Source organism: Bos javanicus, chromosome 14 (genome assembly GCF_032452875.1).
Source record: "Bos javanicus breed banteng chromosome 14, ARS-OSU_banteng_1.0, whole genome shotgun sequence".
Lineage (NCBI taxonomy): Eukaryota > Metazoa > Chordata > Mammalia > Artiodactyla > Bovidae > Bos > Bos javanicus.
The window spans coordinates 76,664,187-76,679,309 of NC_083881.1; the positions used below are offsets into that span (position 1 = coordinate 76,664,187).

The window sequence follows — 15,123 nt, forward strand, 5'->3', positions numbered from 1 at the left end:
TGAATTTGCAGTAACTTTATGATAAATGCATATTTATTTACTGTTTATTATTTATTTGATTGCACTGGGTCTTTGTTGCTGCGGTGATGTTTCCTGCTGCAGAGCACAGGCTCTGGCACGTGGGCTTCAGTAGCTCCAGCCCCTGGGCTCAGTTGTGGCTCGCAGGGCCTGTGGCACTCAGGCTTCAGTAGCTCCAGCCCGCGGGCTCAGGAGGGGTGGCTCGCAGGGCCCGGGGCGCTCAGGCTTCGGTAGCTCCAGCCCGTGGGCTCAGGAGGGGTGGCTCGCAGGGCCCGGGGCGCTCAGGCTTCGGTAGCTCCAGCCCGCGGGCTCAGGAGGGGTGGCTCGCAGGGCCCGGGGCGCTCAGGCTTCGGTAGCTCCAGCCCGTGGGCTCAGGAGGGGTGGCTCGCAGGGCCCGGGGCACTCAGGCTTCAGTAGCTCCAGCCCGCGGGCTCAGGAGGGGTGGCTCGCAGGGCCCGGGGCGCTCAGGCTTCGGTAGCTCCAGCCCGCGGGCTCAGGAGGGGTGACTCGCAGGGCCCGGGGCGCTCAGGCTTCGGTAGTTGTGACTCAGGGGCTCAGCTGCTCTGCAGCGTGTGGAATCTTCCCGGATTAGGGATGGAACTCCGATTTCCTGCACTGGCAGGTAAATTCTTATCCACTCTTCCACCAGGGAAGTCTGATAAATGCATATTTAATTATTACTACTTTATTCAGTTCAGTTCAGTCACTCAGTCATGTCCGACTCTTTGCGACCCCATGAATCGCAGCACGCCAGGCCTCCTTGTCCGTCACCAACTCCCGGAGTTCACTCAGACTCATGTCCATCGAGTCAGTGATGCCATCCAGCCATCTCATCCTCTGTCATCCCCTTCTCCTCCTGCCCCCAATCCCTCCCAGCATCAGAGTCTTTTCCAATGAGTCAACTCTTCGCACGAGGTGGCCAAAGTACTGGAGTTTCAGCTTTAGCATCATTCCTTCCAAAGAACACCCAGGGCTGATCTCCTTTAGAATGGACTGGTTGGATCTCCTTGTAGTCCAAGGGACTCTCAAGAGTCTTCTCCAACACCACAGTTCCCTTAATATAAGGTCTACATAAGATTTAGACTTGCATGTTAATCTCTAAAGCAATAAAAGATTCAATGTTAATGCAGGTAATCAAAAACAACTTTTAATTACATATGAACTCTAGAATCATTGAGCACAGTTGAAAAGAACATTAGAAATCACCTAGTCCAGAGATTGCAAATTGGTTTTAACTGAGCCACTATTTGGAAATAGTGCTAGGAAAACTGTTTGAGGATACTAAGCCTCCATCCCTGCTTGATGGCAAAGAAAAGTTTATTACTAATATTTACCCTACAGGTGAAGACATTGAGTCTCAGTGGGTCTAAATGGGTTTTAACCTTTAAAAAACAAAGATCCGGTCCCATCACTTCATTAAGATCATGTTGTGAAATTGATTCAAAGCCAGTATCATACCTTTAAAAAAATCTGTATTTTATTACCAATCAATTAAATCAGATCATCAATTATTCTGTTACTTAATTCTGTCTGGTGGAATTATTTAACCTCACTCATCTGAATTTCAAAACACCTGGATAATGCTTCTGGCACATCTCCTGTTCCAGGATATCACAAAGTCTTAATATGTTAACTCCAAAGAGACAGTTCCAATTTCTTAATAATATCTTTTATCTTTTGGTTCCTGTGTGGTACCCAACACATAAGTGTCTCAAATATCTGAACATCAGAAATGTCTTTGGCACCATCTAGCACATGACTGGAGGCAATAGAGCATCCTAGACTTTATTGTAATTTTCACTGAAACATTTATTGACTATCTATTATGTGCTGTTACCACAGGAGACAAAACATATTCCTCATCTTCAAGGAAACTCATAATCTGGTGGAAGAAGAGGCACGAAAAAACAGATGATGCAACCAGCTGAGTTCAGGGATACAGATAAGAACCTTGATTTATGGGAACATAGAAAACGACTCAACAGATATAAGTTTGGGTAAACTCCAGGAGTTGGTGATGGACAGGGAGGCCTGGCGTGCTGCAGTCCATGGGGTCGCAAAGAGTCGGACACGACTGAGCCACAGAATGGAACTGAACTGAGAAAATGAGAGCAAGACTCAGAGGGATGAAAGCAAAACAAGCCTAGGAAAGTTTCCGGAAGAAGGTTAAGCCAGAGATGAGCCTTCAAGTGCTACGCAAGAGTGCAAGGAAGGCATTCCATGAATTTGTACAGGTGGGGAGGGGCAAGAAATTCAAAGCAGTTCAGTGCTGTTGAAGAGCTGAGTGGGAGAGAAGGAGGGGTAAGAAATGAAGCCAGGTAAATACGCAGGGGCTGTCCCCAGGAAGATTTGGTGTGACATTCTTGATCCTGAGGATAACAGGGAGCCCTGTGGGTGATGAGCTAATCACTCTGGTAGCTGATGCAGGAGGGGGCATTTGCAGTCAAGTGGTTCTTGAGTCTCAGCAGACAGGCATTCTTCAGGGTCTGGAGTAGATCATGCATCAGAAATGCTCTTCATCTGACTGACCGTAGAATTTATTTGCTCAATTATCTATTTAATTAGCTTAACTAAAAAAAAAAAAAAACACACTCTTTTGCCATGTCTTTTATTTTGACAGTTCAGATTTTTTACAATTTGACAGTGTGCAGTCTCAGCATGGAGAAATATTTGCCACCAGGAATGACACAAATGGTATTTCTTCCAAAACCATGATATATGGCTCACGGGACATATGTTTCTCTTTCAGCTGCCAGTGAGATGCTGAAATTAAATGTCTCAGGTATTTCAGACTCTGCTTAAGCAATCTTGTAAAACTGTGGTTGGTGGACAGTTAAGATGGGGACCCTGGAAATCAGAACCGAAGAAAATCTTAGCTTGACATATCTGCTCTGAGTTAATATCATTATCTTTCAATGATAACGATCATGCTGATAGTTTTGGGGTCACATGTTTTTCCTTGCATTTGCCCAAGTGCTTATGTAAACGTGTGTGCCTACATGCTCAGTCGTGTCCAGCTCTTTGCGATCCCACGGACTGCAGTCCAATAGGCTTCTCTGTCCATGGGACTTTCCCAGGCAAGAATTCTAGACTGGGTTGCCATTTCCTGCTCCAGGGGATCTTGCCAACCCAGGGGTAGAACTTGTGTCTCCTGCGTCACCTACATGGGCAGGGTGATTCTTGCTGAGCCACTGGGAAGCCATGCTTATCTTAGTAGGTATGTGATGAATAGAGCTTTGTGGTCAGATACATTTGGAATAAATAAGCTTTCTAACTGCAGGAACTGAAAGCCTTTAATACATTAATTTGAATGATTTCTTTGGAAAGAGTTTGGTACAGAACTTCCCAAGCCACTGGAAAACAATGCAGCCTCCCACAGAGCACACTTTGGAAAATTACTCTTTTTTTATCCAGAGTCGTGTTGCAAGTGACACTTTTTCTTTTTTATTCAAATGAGGAACTATGAGATCACTGCCAACTAAATCCATTTTATACGTCCGAACACAATAGCACAACGGGAACAGATTCAGCTATTATAGCAAATATCTGAGTATATCACACAGAGTATAATAGCATATATGTGTATGTGCCTGCATGTGTGTACAAAGAGTCATAATGTAAAAATGCTTCTTCTGTGGGTTGCAGTCACTGGGTTCAGGGAATTAGCTGAGATCTCTTGACTCGTGAGGCAAGAAAACTCTCTGGTTGCTATCTTTTCTCTGTTGGTTTGTTGGGTAGTTCATTTTTCTTTCCTGTGCAGCTTCCTGTTGGAACTCTTTAAAAATGAATGTCCAGACTGTTCACACTCCAGGTAGGTTTATGCCAAGGCAGCACCTGTACTTGTGAAGGATGCTATCTTTGAGCAGCCCCCTACCTCTTCCCCACATTCTGCTTGATGCTGAACTTATGGAAATTACCTGACCCTTCCAAACTCAATTTTCTCACCTTCAAAATGGGTTAGAATGTATGCTTTTTGGGTTACTGTGCAGTTTTAAAAAAGATAATGTAGATGAAGACCTTTTTTGCCCCCTTACTTATACCTATCTCCTTCCAAAATAATTTGATTCGATTGGCTGACTTTGATTTTTATTCCCTAAATCAGAATTTTCTTAAATAATATATTACCATCATACTTTACAGTTACTTAATTTGAATAAATCTATCACTATTTTTAAAGCCAGATGCTTCTTCCTCCATTTTTGCTACGGTACTGCCATTCTCATGGTGATGAAACTTTGAAGAGTTTTCTTCAAGTCCTCTTTGAAGATTTATTAACTCCAAATCCCCTGCATCGTTTCTGGATATCTTCCCAGATTTCCTCTCCTTATACCCCAATTTGGAATTACAATGTCATAAACCTAGATCACTGTGGCAATCTCTTAATAGATTCTTGTCATAAACCTAGATCACTGTGGCAATCTCTTAATAGATTCTCCCAAGTTTGTTTCCTTTCTGTACTCCATGCCTCAAACTTTCATCTTTCCTAAGAAACGCTTGGATCTTAGAATGACCCTCTAAGTAGCATGGAGCTACTGAAGTTTAGGCAGATTAAAAGCAACTTGCAAATTATTTGTATATTACCACTGACAGACGATTTTAACATACAATATAAGCCTTAACAATAATCCCCATTCCACAGATGAAGAAGCCGAGGCTCAGAGAAATAACCTGTACATCTTTCCATGCATACAGGTATTTGACTGAAGATTTGGACGTGACTCTCTCCTCACTCAATATTCTGAAGTTCCATAATCAGACCTTTGGTGGCCCTCGAAAATTTTCCCAGCACAAACTCCTGTGTTATTGGAATACTCTAGTACTGCAGGCAACTGCTTTACCCCTCACCAGTATGCCTTTATGTTTTTCTACTTATAGTCCATTAATTCTCCCCAAGAGCCTAGAACAGCTTATCAGCTCAACTCCCCTGGCCCCACCTCCAGTTCCCCATTTCACTGACATTTTCCCAACCCACTACCCTTCAAGATTCAGTTTACTTTCGAATATATCCTCTAGCTATAAACTCTTCTTAAATTTTAATAGTTTTTATTTATTTATAGAATGATTGTTTCCAAAACAAACCAGTGCTCTTTGAAGGAAAGCAGAATCAACAACATAAGAGTCATACACCAAACACTATTAACCACAACCAGGAAAAGGGAAGGATTATTTTAGGGATTTAAAAGTCTAGCAGAAGAGGGTAAATTGTGTTGTATATACACGGCAATTCAGGCTGTGTTCTTATGACTTCCAGGGAATTCTCATGATTTACAGTTTACAAAACATTTTCAGAAATGTCTGATTCCCTTAGAAACTGGGAGTTAGGCCAGGGAGATACCATCTATCAGAAAGGAAAGCACCATGGCTAAAAGTTAAGCAGCTGGCTTATACCCCAGGCCCAGGAAGCAGAGTCAGGACAGGCAGACATGTCTATTGCGTATTTTCAAATTTTTACCACGTGCAAAACACAGCCTTAGGCTAGGGAAGATAGGAGACGAAAAAGGATATGCTGTGGTTTCTATCCTTTAAAAAAGGTCTTTTTTTTTTTTTTAAAGTTCAGTTTTACTGGGGTATAACAAACAAATAAAATTCTAAGGCACTTAAAGTATACGTCGTGGTGATCTGATATACTCTAACACTGTGAAAGGATTCTCCCACCTCGTTAACTAACCCCTCTATAAGCAAACCTGTTTATAGTTTCTGCCCTTGAGAAGCTTACAATTTAGGAGGGGATAGATTCATTTATTTATTTAGGAGTTAAGCCCTTAACTGTGATATCTCAGGGGACTAGATAGATAAACGAGACAAACGTCCTGTCCCAGAATGACATACTTATGCAAATATCACAGATGCTGTACAGAATTAAGTTCATTACACGGCACAATAAAGCACAAAATTGAGACTTGTCAATTCTATCCGAATAGGAATGAGTACAAAAGGGTTTATAGAGAAAATGACTTCGAGTGGAGATTTTAAAGAGGAATGGGCATTCTCCAGGCAACAAGATGCAGAATGGAATTTGTGGCTGAAGGAATAACTGTAGAGAAAGGCAGAAGAGCTCTGAGGAAATGCTTACCAGGTAGAGATGGGATGGTAACTGGCCAGTCAGCTCAGCTGGTTAGCTGCTGCTGCTCAGCCGCTTCAGTCGTGTCCAACTATGTGCGACCCTATGGACTATAGCCCGCCAGACTCCTTTGTCCACGGGATTCTCCAGGCCAGAATACTGGAGTGGGTTGTCATGCTCTCCTCCAGGGGATCTTCCTGACCCAGGGATCAAACTCAGGTCTCCTGCATTGCAGGCAGATTCTTTACCATCTGAGCCACCAGGGAAGCCCCATTGGTTAGAGTGTGGTGCTAACATCACCAGGGTCACTGGTTTAATCCTCATAGGCCAAGCTGTCTAGCTTTTAAATTGAGTTAAATTTATCCTGCCTGATGGAAGTATTTTTGAACACTGACAATACTGTATATGCATTTTTTATACAAAGCAGAGAAAATAAGTACTATAATTAGGGCTTCCTGGGTAGCTCAAATAGTAAAGAATCTGCCTGCAATGCAGGAGACCTGGGTTACATCCCTGGGTCAGGACAATCCCTTGGAGGAGGGCATGGCAACCCACTCCAGTATCCTTGCCTGGAGAAAACATGGACAGAGGAGCCTGGTGGGCCCCAGTCCATGGGGTCCCAAAGAGTGGGACACGCCTGAGTGACTAACACTTTCATTTTCACATAATTAGAGGTACAAATAGTGTGTAAAGGAGAATGATGAAATTCCTTTGAAATAAGAGTCTTCCTTCTATAAGAGTTTTTTAAATTTTAGACTACCTTTTAATAGATAGTAGGTATTTTCCCTTCCATGCATTGGAGAAGGAAATGGCAACCCACTCCACTGTTCTTGCCTGGAGAATCCCAGGGACGGGGGAGGCTGGTGGGCTGCCGTCTATGGGGTCGCACAGAGTCAGACATGACTGAAGAGACTTAGCATAGCATAAGGTCTCCTACTTGTCAACTACGTATCCACACCACTGCCACTCATTACTAGTCCCAGTAACTACTATTTTTAATTCCACATGAATCCTTTCACAGTTTATTATGCCTTTTCTTTTTTTCTGTAGTTATAGGATATTACATTATATAACTGTTCCATAATTTATTTAACCAGCTCCCTTACAGTGGACATTTAATTTGTTTTTCATATTCTGCCAGTCCCAACAACGCTACATGAAGTCCCCGGCCAAGCGTGCATGCATTTAGAATTGTGAGGCCCAACCGCTCTCATTAAGGGGTTCTTACTCTTTCAATGTTTTTATTCTTTAGAGTGGGAGCCCTTTTAGGGCAGGGTATTATCTTTTTCATCTTTCCTTCCCTGGCCCTAACTAGAAAGTGCTGAGTACACGCATTAATTCCCACATGAAGGCACAGTTGGAAAGGAATGGAGGTCATGTCCCTTGAAAAGGAAGCATTAATGATTGTTCATAAGCTGTAATCAGCTCCTCTCATCCGCTTCCCAGAAACGACAGCAGAGATGACAAGGGAAAGGCTGGGTCCAGACCTCTCACCATACCCAAGAGCCGGGGTCACGTTCAGCACGTGTTTCAGAGAAAGCTTGCTGTTTGTTGTTCAGCTGCAGCCCCGGGGACTGCAGCCCACCACGCTCCTCCGTCCATGGAATTCCCCAGGCAGGAATACTGCAGTCTGCGGCCATTGCCTTCTCCAGGGGATCTTCACCATCCAGGGATCCAACCGTGTCTCCAGCATTGCAGGTGGATTCTTTACCTCTGAGCCACCAGGGAAGGCTATTTCTTACTAAATTTTTGAGCTCTGAACTGTTCATCTTACCACTTTGTCTTTTTTTGAACATGAAAGAATACTTACAACGGTCTGGTTTGTAATTTAAAAATCTAATGAAAATAGCAGTGTTGCCATGAAAAGACATGAAGGAGCCTCAAATGTGTGTTATTAAGTGAAAGAAACCCATCTGGAAAGGTTACATACTTAATGATCCCAACTGTGTGACATTCTGGAGAAGGCCAAACTAGGGAAACAGCACAATGACCAGTGGTTCCCGCAGGGGGTCACGGATATGGAGAATAGTCAGAGCACAGAATAATTTCAGGGCAGTGAAAATACTCTGTATAATGTAACAGTGGTGGATACGTGTTGTACATTTGTCCGTTCCCACAGAATATGAAAGAGGAGAGTGAAAAATCTGGCTTAAAACTCAATAGTCAAAAAACTAAGATCATGGTGTCTGTTCCATCACTTCATGGCAAATAGACGGGGAAACAATGGAAACAGTGACAGACTTTATTTTCTTGGGCTCCAAAATCACTGCAGATGGTGACTGTAGCCCTGAAATTAGAAGACACTTGCTCCTTAGGAGAAAAGCTATGATTAACCTAGACAGTATATAAAAAGCAGAGACATTACTTTCTCAACAAAAGTCCATATAATCAAAGCTATGGTATTACCGATAGTCATGTATGGATGTGAGAATTGGACCATAAAGAAGGCTGAGCACTGAAGAATTGATGCTTCTGAACTGTGGTGTTGGAGAAGACTCTTGAGAGTCCCTGGGACTATAAGGAGATCAAACCAGTCAATCCTAAAGAAAATCAGTCCTGAATATTCATTGGAAGGACGGATGCTGAAGCTGAAGCTCCAATATTTTGGCCACCTGATTTGCAGCGCTGACTCATTAGAAAAGACCCTGATGCTTGGAAAGATTGAAGGCGGGAGGAGAAGGGGACGACAGAGGGCAAGATGGTTGGATGGCATCACCGACTCAATGGACATGAATTTGAGTAAGCTCTGGGAGGTGGTGAAGGACAGGGAGGCCTGGCGTGCTGCAGTCCAAGGGGTCGAAAAGAGTTGGACGTGACTGAGTGAATGAACAACAATATAGAATGTATAAGTCCAATGTAAACTCTGGACTGGATTATGATGTATCGAGCATAGGCTCACAGATTACAAAATTGCACCTTTCTAGTGGAGGACACTGATAACGGGGAAGCTATGCATGTGTGGAAGCAGAGGTTATATAAAAAAATCTCTGTACTTTCTCCTAAATTTTGCTGTGAACCTATATTTGCTCTAAAAAAAAACATTAATTAAAAATTAGCAGTGTTAATTCTTCTGAAGACGATTTTATGGCCCTTTCACATTATTATTTTGGTTCAAGTTACTGTAAATAACTTTTTTAAAAAGTCACTTTTTAGGAATTTTCTGTGTGCAGTACCAGTGATACAGGCTATGTGAACTGGCTTCCTCTTCTATTCCCGGGAAGGACTGAGTCATGGAGCGGCCTAAAACAGAGGGTCCTAGTGACTGGTTCAGCTGACTGTTAGTCAGGGTGAGATCTTGGAGCAGGTGAGTATTTCTGACCACACTCACTTGCACAATCATAAATGCCAGGATTTTTCAAAGCTTTTTGGACAATCTTCATATTTGTCTCTTCCAAAATGACCTGAAACCTCCTGTGTTCCTGGTAAGTGCTTCCAAAACAATTCATTGGTGTCAGGATACTTTTCTTTTAAAGACTAGAAAAATTTAAAAGACTAAAGGTGAATTTAATCTTTGCCAAATTAGCTTTCCTTTACCGAAAGTGCCTGCTTCCACACGGTACTATCCCGACACTGCTTTCCCTGCCCTTCTTGACCTGTCATGTGTATGGTGTATATTACGCTCAAAAGTAACAGAAATCTAAAGTCCTTAACTTCTGTCCCGAGAGTGTCCATGATTTCTCTCCGCGTGTTTTAAACCAGCTGGGAAAGTGGCTGGGTTTCTCTCAGTAAACTCACAGATGCAACAGCTGAGCTGCTTTTCACAAGTGCCTTATTTCCCAACATCCTATAAGTGAGAGAGTCATTTCCTAGGCAGGTTGATAAGGAGTCTAGGGGTCCCCAAGGAGAGAGGGCTCTGGAATTCTCAAGGAGGAAGAAAAGACAAATTTTTTCCTTCTCTACATTCCTTAGGATTATGTAACAATAATGTATCCTGCCTAAGGACAGTCTTTGGATTAAACCTTCTGTTATCTTAAAATGTAAATTATGGGAGTAGGTCTGATGAGGTCTTTACAACCTCCAGACATTCTTTGGATTCATTGGAAAGTATGTAACTTCATTGTTAACACTAGCAAGCGTGTTCTTTCTGCCCCCTTCTGATGCCTATGTCAGAAGCTTTCTCTATCTCCTTTATACTTTAATAAAACTTTATTACACAAAAACTCTGAGCGATCAAGCCTCGTCTCTGGCCCCAGATTGAATTCTTCTCCTCCGGGGGCCAAGAATCCCGGTGTCTTCGCATGAATCAACAACAACCTTTCATAAGGTAAACAGGCAAGGCAGACTTTATTATTTTCTACATCAAAATGGAGCTGAGAGCAGCATCGACCTATTCATGGATCTTCCATTCATGCTCAGGAGGCAGACATTTTAGTGGAAAAAGTATAATAGCTGCAGACGTCTGCATACCTCACCCTTGGTGAGGTGGTTAGATTGGTCATAGCCACGCCAAGCCTCAGAGTCCTCAACTGAAGACATGAAACCTTTATTTAGATTGATTTTCTCAGCAGTCATTATAACCTGCAGTTTGAGGGCATATTTGATATTCACAAGAGTCTCCAAAAAGATTGGAAACAGATTCAAACACAGTTGTGAAATGAATGGCTGAAAAAGAAATATAACTGGGAGAAAGGAAAGGTAGAAACCATGAGATATCATGAAAATAAAGAACGGTGTACGTAGGAAGGTTTCTTATTCGGGGCTCAGGATGACTTCAGCTGGTCCATGACTCCTTGATATTACATGGAAAATTCCATATGTGTGCACCTGTGTGTATTTTTCTAAGAAATTCACTCTTCAGGGCTTCAAGAGTCTGAAACCTTTCCTTCTCCCCCAAATTGAAGCTGAGGGTGATTTCTCTCTGAATTCTTTAGTGAGCAGGCTTAAACCTTGCTTTGTATCATGAAGACATTTATGTATGGTTTGTGTTTAAATTTGCATTCCTCAACTCATTTAAAAGCCTGCTGCAAACTACTGAATTCATTCAAATGGTTTCTCTCGGAAGCATTCATTCTGCCTTGTGCTCATTAATTTTTTCTACCTCAATTTATGCTTATTTTCTATATGTGATTAACATTCTCCAGGCACCAAACTCCAAACTAGATATGCTGAAATGATTTAGGATTTGGAATTAAATTGCAATTATTTGTAGCCAACAGAATTAGTTATCATCTACAAGATTTGTCTAGCCATTTCCATCTCTAATGAAAAGAGAGGAGCTCCCTTAACTTAGGCAGTTCTGCCTTAATCCTGTTTGGCTTTACCCTCAGCCCTACCTGAGAAGCGTACAAAGTCACCTTGTTTTTTTGTCTTGTTTTCACTTTCTAATACTCTTCCTGGCAATTTATTACTTTCTTGTTTTTTCTAGAATGATCTGGACATTTTAAAGCACCCTATTATTAACATGATAATGATTTTATAAACATGTTTCAAAGTTATAAATGTAGCCGTATTTAATAATAAAGTGAAAGTGAAGTCGCTCAGTCGTGTCCGACTCTTTGAGACCCCATCCATGGACTATCGCCCATCAGGCTCCTCCATCCATGGAATTTTCCAGGCAAGAGCACTGGAGTGGGTTGCCATTTCCTTCTCCAGGGGATCTTCCTGACCCAGGGATTGAACCCGGGTCTCCAACATTGCAGGCAGACGCTCTACTGTCAGAGCCACCAGGGAAGCCCCTTTAATAATAAAAATACTATATTATAGATGTGAGATCTTTGGTAAGGCTTTGAAAACATTGTAGCTTAATTTCCAGAGAGGAAGGGGAAGTCGGGAGGTACTGGTCAAAGGGTATGCAGTGTTGATTACACAAGACAAATAAGTCCTAGAGATCTGCTGTAGAGCACAGAGCCATAGTCCTCACACACACATGCACACACAACAACAGAGGGCAGGAGAAGACTTTTAGAGGTGCCAGATGGGCTTATGGCACAGACTGTGGTGATTTCCCAGGTGTACACTTATCCCTAAACTCATCCAGTTGTATACATTAAATATGTACAGCTTTTGTATGTCAATCATATCTCAGTAAAATGGTTAAAAAAAAAAAAAAGATAATTGGTTTTGTAGAGTCCTAAAGGAAATCAACCTTGAATGCTCACTGGAAGGACTGATGCTGAAGCTGAAGCTCCGATACTTTGACCACTTCATGTGAAGAGCTGATTAACTGGAAGAAAAAGACCCTGATGCTGGGAAAGATTGAAGGCAGGAGAAGGGGATGACAGATGGCTGGATGGCATCACTGACTCAATGGACATGAGTTCGAGCGAACTCTGGGAAGTGGTGAAGAACAGGGAAGCCTGGAGTGCTGCAGTCCATGGGGTCGCAAAGAGTCGGACACATCTTAGCGACTAGAGAACAAGAGTGCTTCATAGCTCTTCACACATTCTCCTGTGCGTTGCCTTATTTATTTCTCCAAACCACTCAGCAGAGCAGGCAGCATTGCCACCCAGTTTTACAAAGAAGGAATCAGGCTCGGAGGTTTTGAGCCTCAGGTCTGACCCTCTGTAGAGGTCAAAGTCAGGGCTTTTGAATCCAGGGTGGCCTCACCACAGGCCTGTCTCTTGATTTTTTTTCTTAAGCTCCAATGAAGACAAATCTCAAATACACATGCCCTCATATTGATAGACACAGAGAAAGCAGATAGAATAAAATTCTCTATACCAAGGTTTGGGGGTGGGGGAAGGAGGGGGGAATTAAGGCTGTAGATCCCTGGACAGTTTGGTGACACCCTTCTCCAAATATTTATAAATACGTAGAATGAAAATATATAGAATTACCAAGAAAAAAAATATATATCAAAATATAGTTACGAAGATATTGTAAAATGTGACAACGTGCTTCTTTATTAAGACAGTAAATATTAAGGCTGAGTCCAGTATCCAGCATACTTTGAAACAGTGAAAGCATAAAAGGTATTTCAAGGCATCTGGATTACTATTCAAAGTGCTAACCAGCTGTGATTTGTTGCCTGTCTTCATAATGAAAGGAAACGCTAAATTTCACTTAGAGACTATCGAAAATAGACATGCAATTTTTTCCTCCCTGGTCAAAATTCAGGAGCCCTGATGTCTGCATCTTGGGCTGAAGACACCGCCCTGGACTCTAGGCCAGGGGGACGCAGCCCCTGGCCGCGCTTCCTTCCAGCGGGCGGCGTCAGCCCCTTTTCCCCCCACTCCAGTATTCTTGCCTGGAGAATCCCATGGACAGAGGAGCCTGGCGGGCTATAGTCTATGGGGTCGCAGAGAGTCGGACACGACTGAAGCGACTTACACAAGAGCGGCGCTTACCTTCCAGGTTCTCACACTGGACCAGGTTGACGTAGTCCCGCCGGGTCAGGAGGCCGGCCTTGCAGCCGCGCACCAGGCCCTCCAGGTAGCCATGGTCGGCGTTGAAGTTCAGCTCTGCGCTCTCGAGCATCGCGGGAAAGACCGCCCGAGGCTGCAGGGGCGCTCGGGTCCGCAGGGGCGCTCGGGTCCCGAGGGGCGCGCGGGTCCGGAGGGGCGCGCGGGTCCGGAAGGGCGCGCAGGTCTGCAGGGGCGCTCCAGTCTGGAGGGGCGCGCGGGTCTGCAGGGGCACGCGGTTCTCCCGAGTGGTCAGGCGGCGATCTCTCAGCTGATAGTCACGCTGCGGTGACCGGTTTCCTCCGCTTTCAAAGGCTTTCCATACAGCCGGCCCAGCCCTGTTTTTCCATCCACAATGGATCAGCCAGATAACCCGAGGGGGACCCGGGAGCAAAGCCCTGCAGGGGGAGCGGGGTCGTGGGAGGGACGGAGGGTCAGAGGCCGGGTCCCCGCCCCGCTCTGCTATTGCAGCCTTGCTACACCTGAATGTTGTGCAAACAGTGCTTCCCCATCCGAGCTTCTGTGCTTTCAGTTGTAAATTACATTCCTCTTAAACGTATTGAGGGCTACTAAGAAGAGAGGGGTTTAACACACACACACCCCACACACCTTATGTGAATAGATCCAATGTGAGCAGGCGGTTTGGAGAACCCCGAGAAGCTCATTTGGCAGCACGGTGTTTGTAAAACAAAACTCTAGTAATGCCTTGGGCTTAGCCGCTCAAGTCGTGTCCGACTCTGCGACCCATGGACTGTAGCCCGCCAGGCTCCTCTGTCCTTGGGATTCTCCAGGCAAGAACATTGGAGCGGGTTGCCATGCCCTCCTCCAGGGGCTCTTCCCGACCCAGGATTCGAACCCAGGTGTCCCGCATTGCGGGCTGATTCTTTACCGTCTGAGCCCTCCGCAGGGAAGCCCCAGTAATGGCTTAGCCTACTCCAAGTCTCCTAGCTGCTTCCCTCTCGGCCAGGTCCTGGGGCAGAGACCAGAAGGCAGTCCAGGGAGCAGGCACACAGCGCTGTGATTCTATAATAATAAGCCACTGTCTTTGCAAACTCTGAGTCTTTAGGAGGTGCTCTTCATTCTTTTTCCCTTTTAGATCTCAGGATTTACTCAGAGGAGTATCTGGACTGACTCTATTCCTGAGGTCAGGCCTGTCCTGCTCTTTACTGTAGCCCCTCCAGGCTCCTCTGTCCAGGGAATTTTCCAGGCAAGAATGCTGGGCTGGGTTGCCATTTCCCACTCCAGGGGATGTGGCCCTACTCCTGGGGCTTCCCTGGCACCTCAGTCAGTAAAGAATCCGCCTGCAATGCAGGAGACCCAGGTTCAATCCCTGGGTGTGGAAGCTCCCCTGGAGAAGGGAATGGCTACCCACTCCAGGATTCTTGCCTGGAGAAGCCCATGGACAGAGGAGCCTGGGGGGCTACAGTCCATGGGGTCACAAGAATTGGACCTGACTTAGCAACTTCACCACCACCGCCTCTCCAGGGGATGTTACTCACCCAGGGCTCCAACCCGGTAACTTACATCTCCCGCATTGGCAGGAGGATTCCTTACCACTGCGCTGCCTGGGAAGCCATAGTGTTGGTGTGGTGGTGCTGGTTTAGTGGCTAAGTTCTCTTGAACTCTTTGTGACCCCAGGGATCAAACACACATAAGCCATAGTATTATTACCAAATCACAAATAAGGGACCAACTCTCAGAAGT

At 44.4% G+C, this 15,123-nt stretch overlaps 1 protein-coding gene across 1 annotated transcript in view; it reads right to left on the reverse strand.

Annotated features, from left to right (window-relative positions):
- Positions 1–13,819, reverse strand: part of ATP6V0D2 (ATPase H+ transporting V0 subunit d2) — a 56,165-nt gene extending 42,346 nt beyond the window's left edge. Inside the window, exon 1 of the mRNA XM_061439452.1 lies at positions 13,366–13,819. Within this exon, the coding sequence (XP_061295436.1) occupies positions 13,366–13,495 (130 nt within the window). The 5' untranslated portion in view covers positions 13,496–13,819. The remainder of the gene's footprint in view (positions 1–13,365) is intronic.
- Between the last annotated feature and the right edge of the window lie 1,304 nt (positions 13,820–15,123).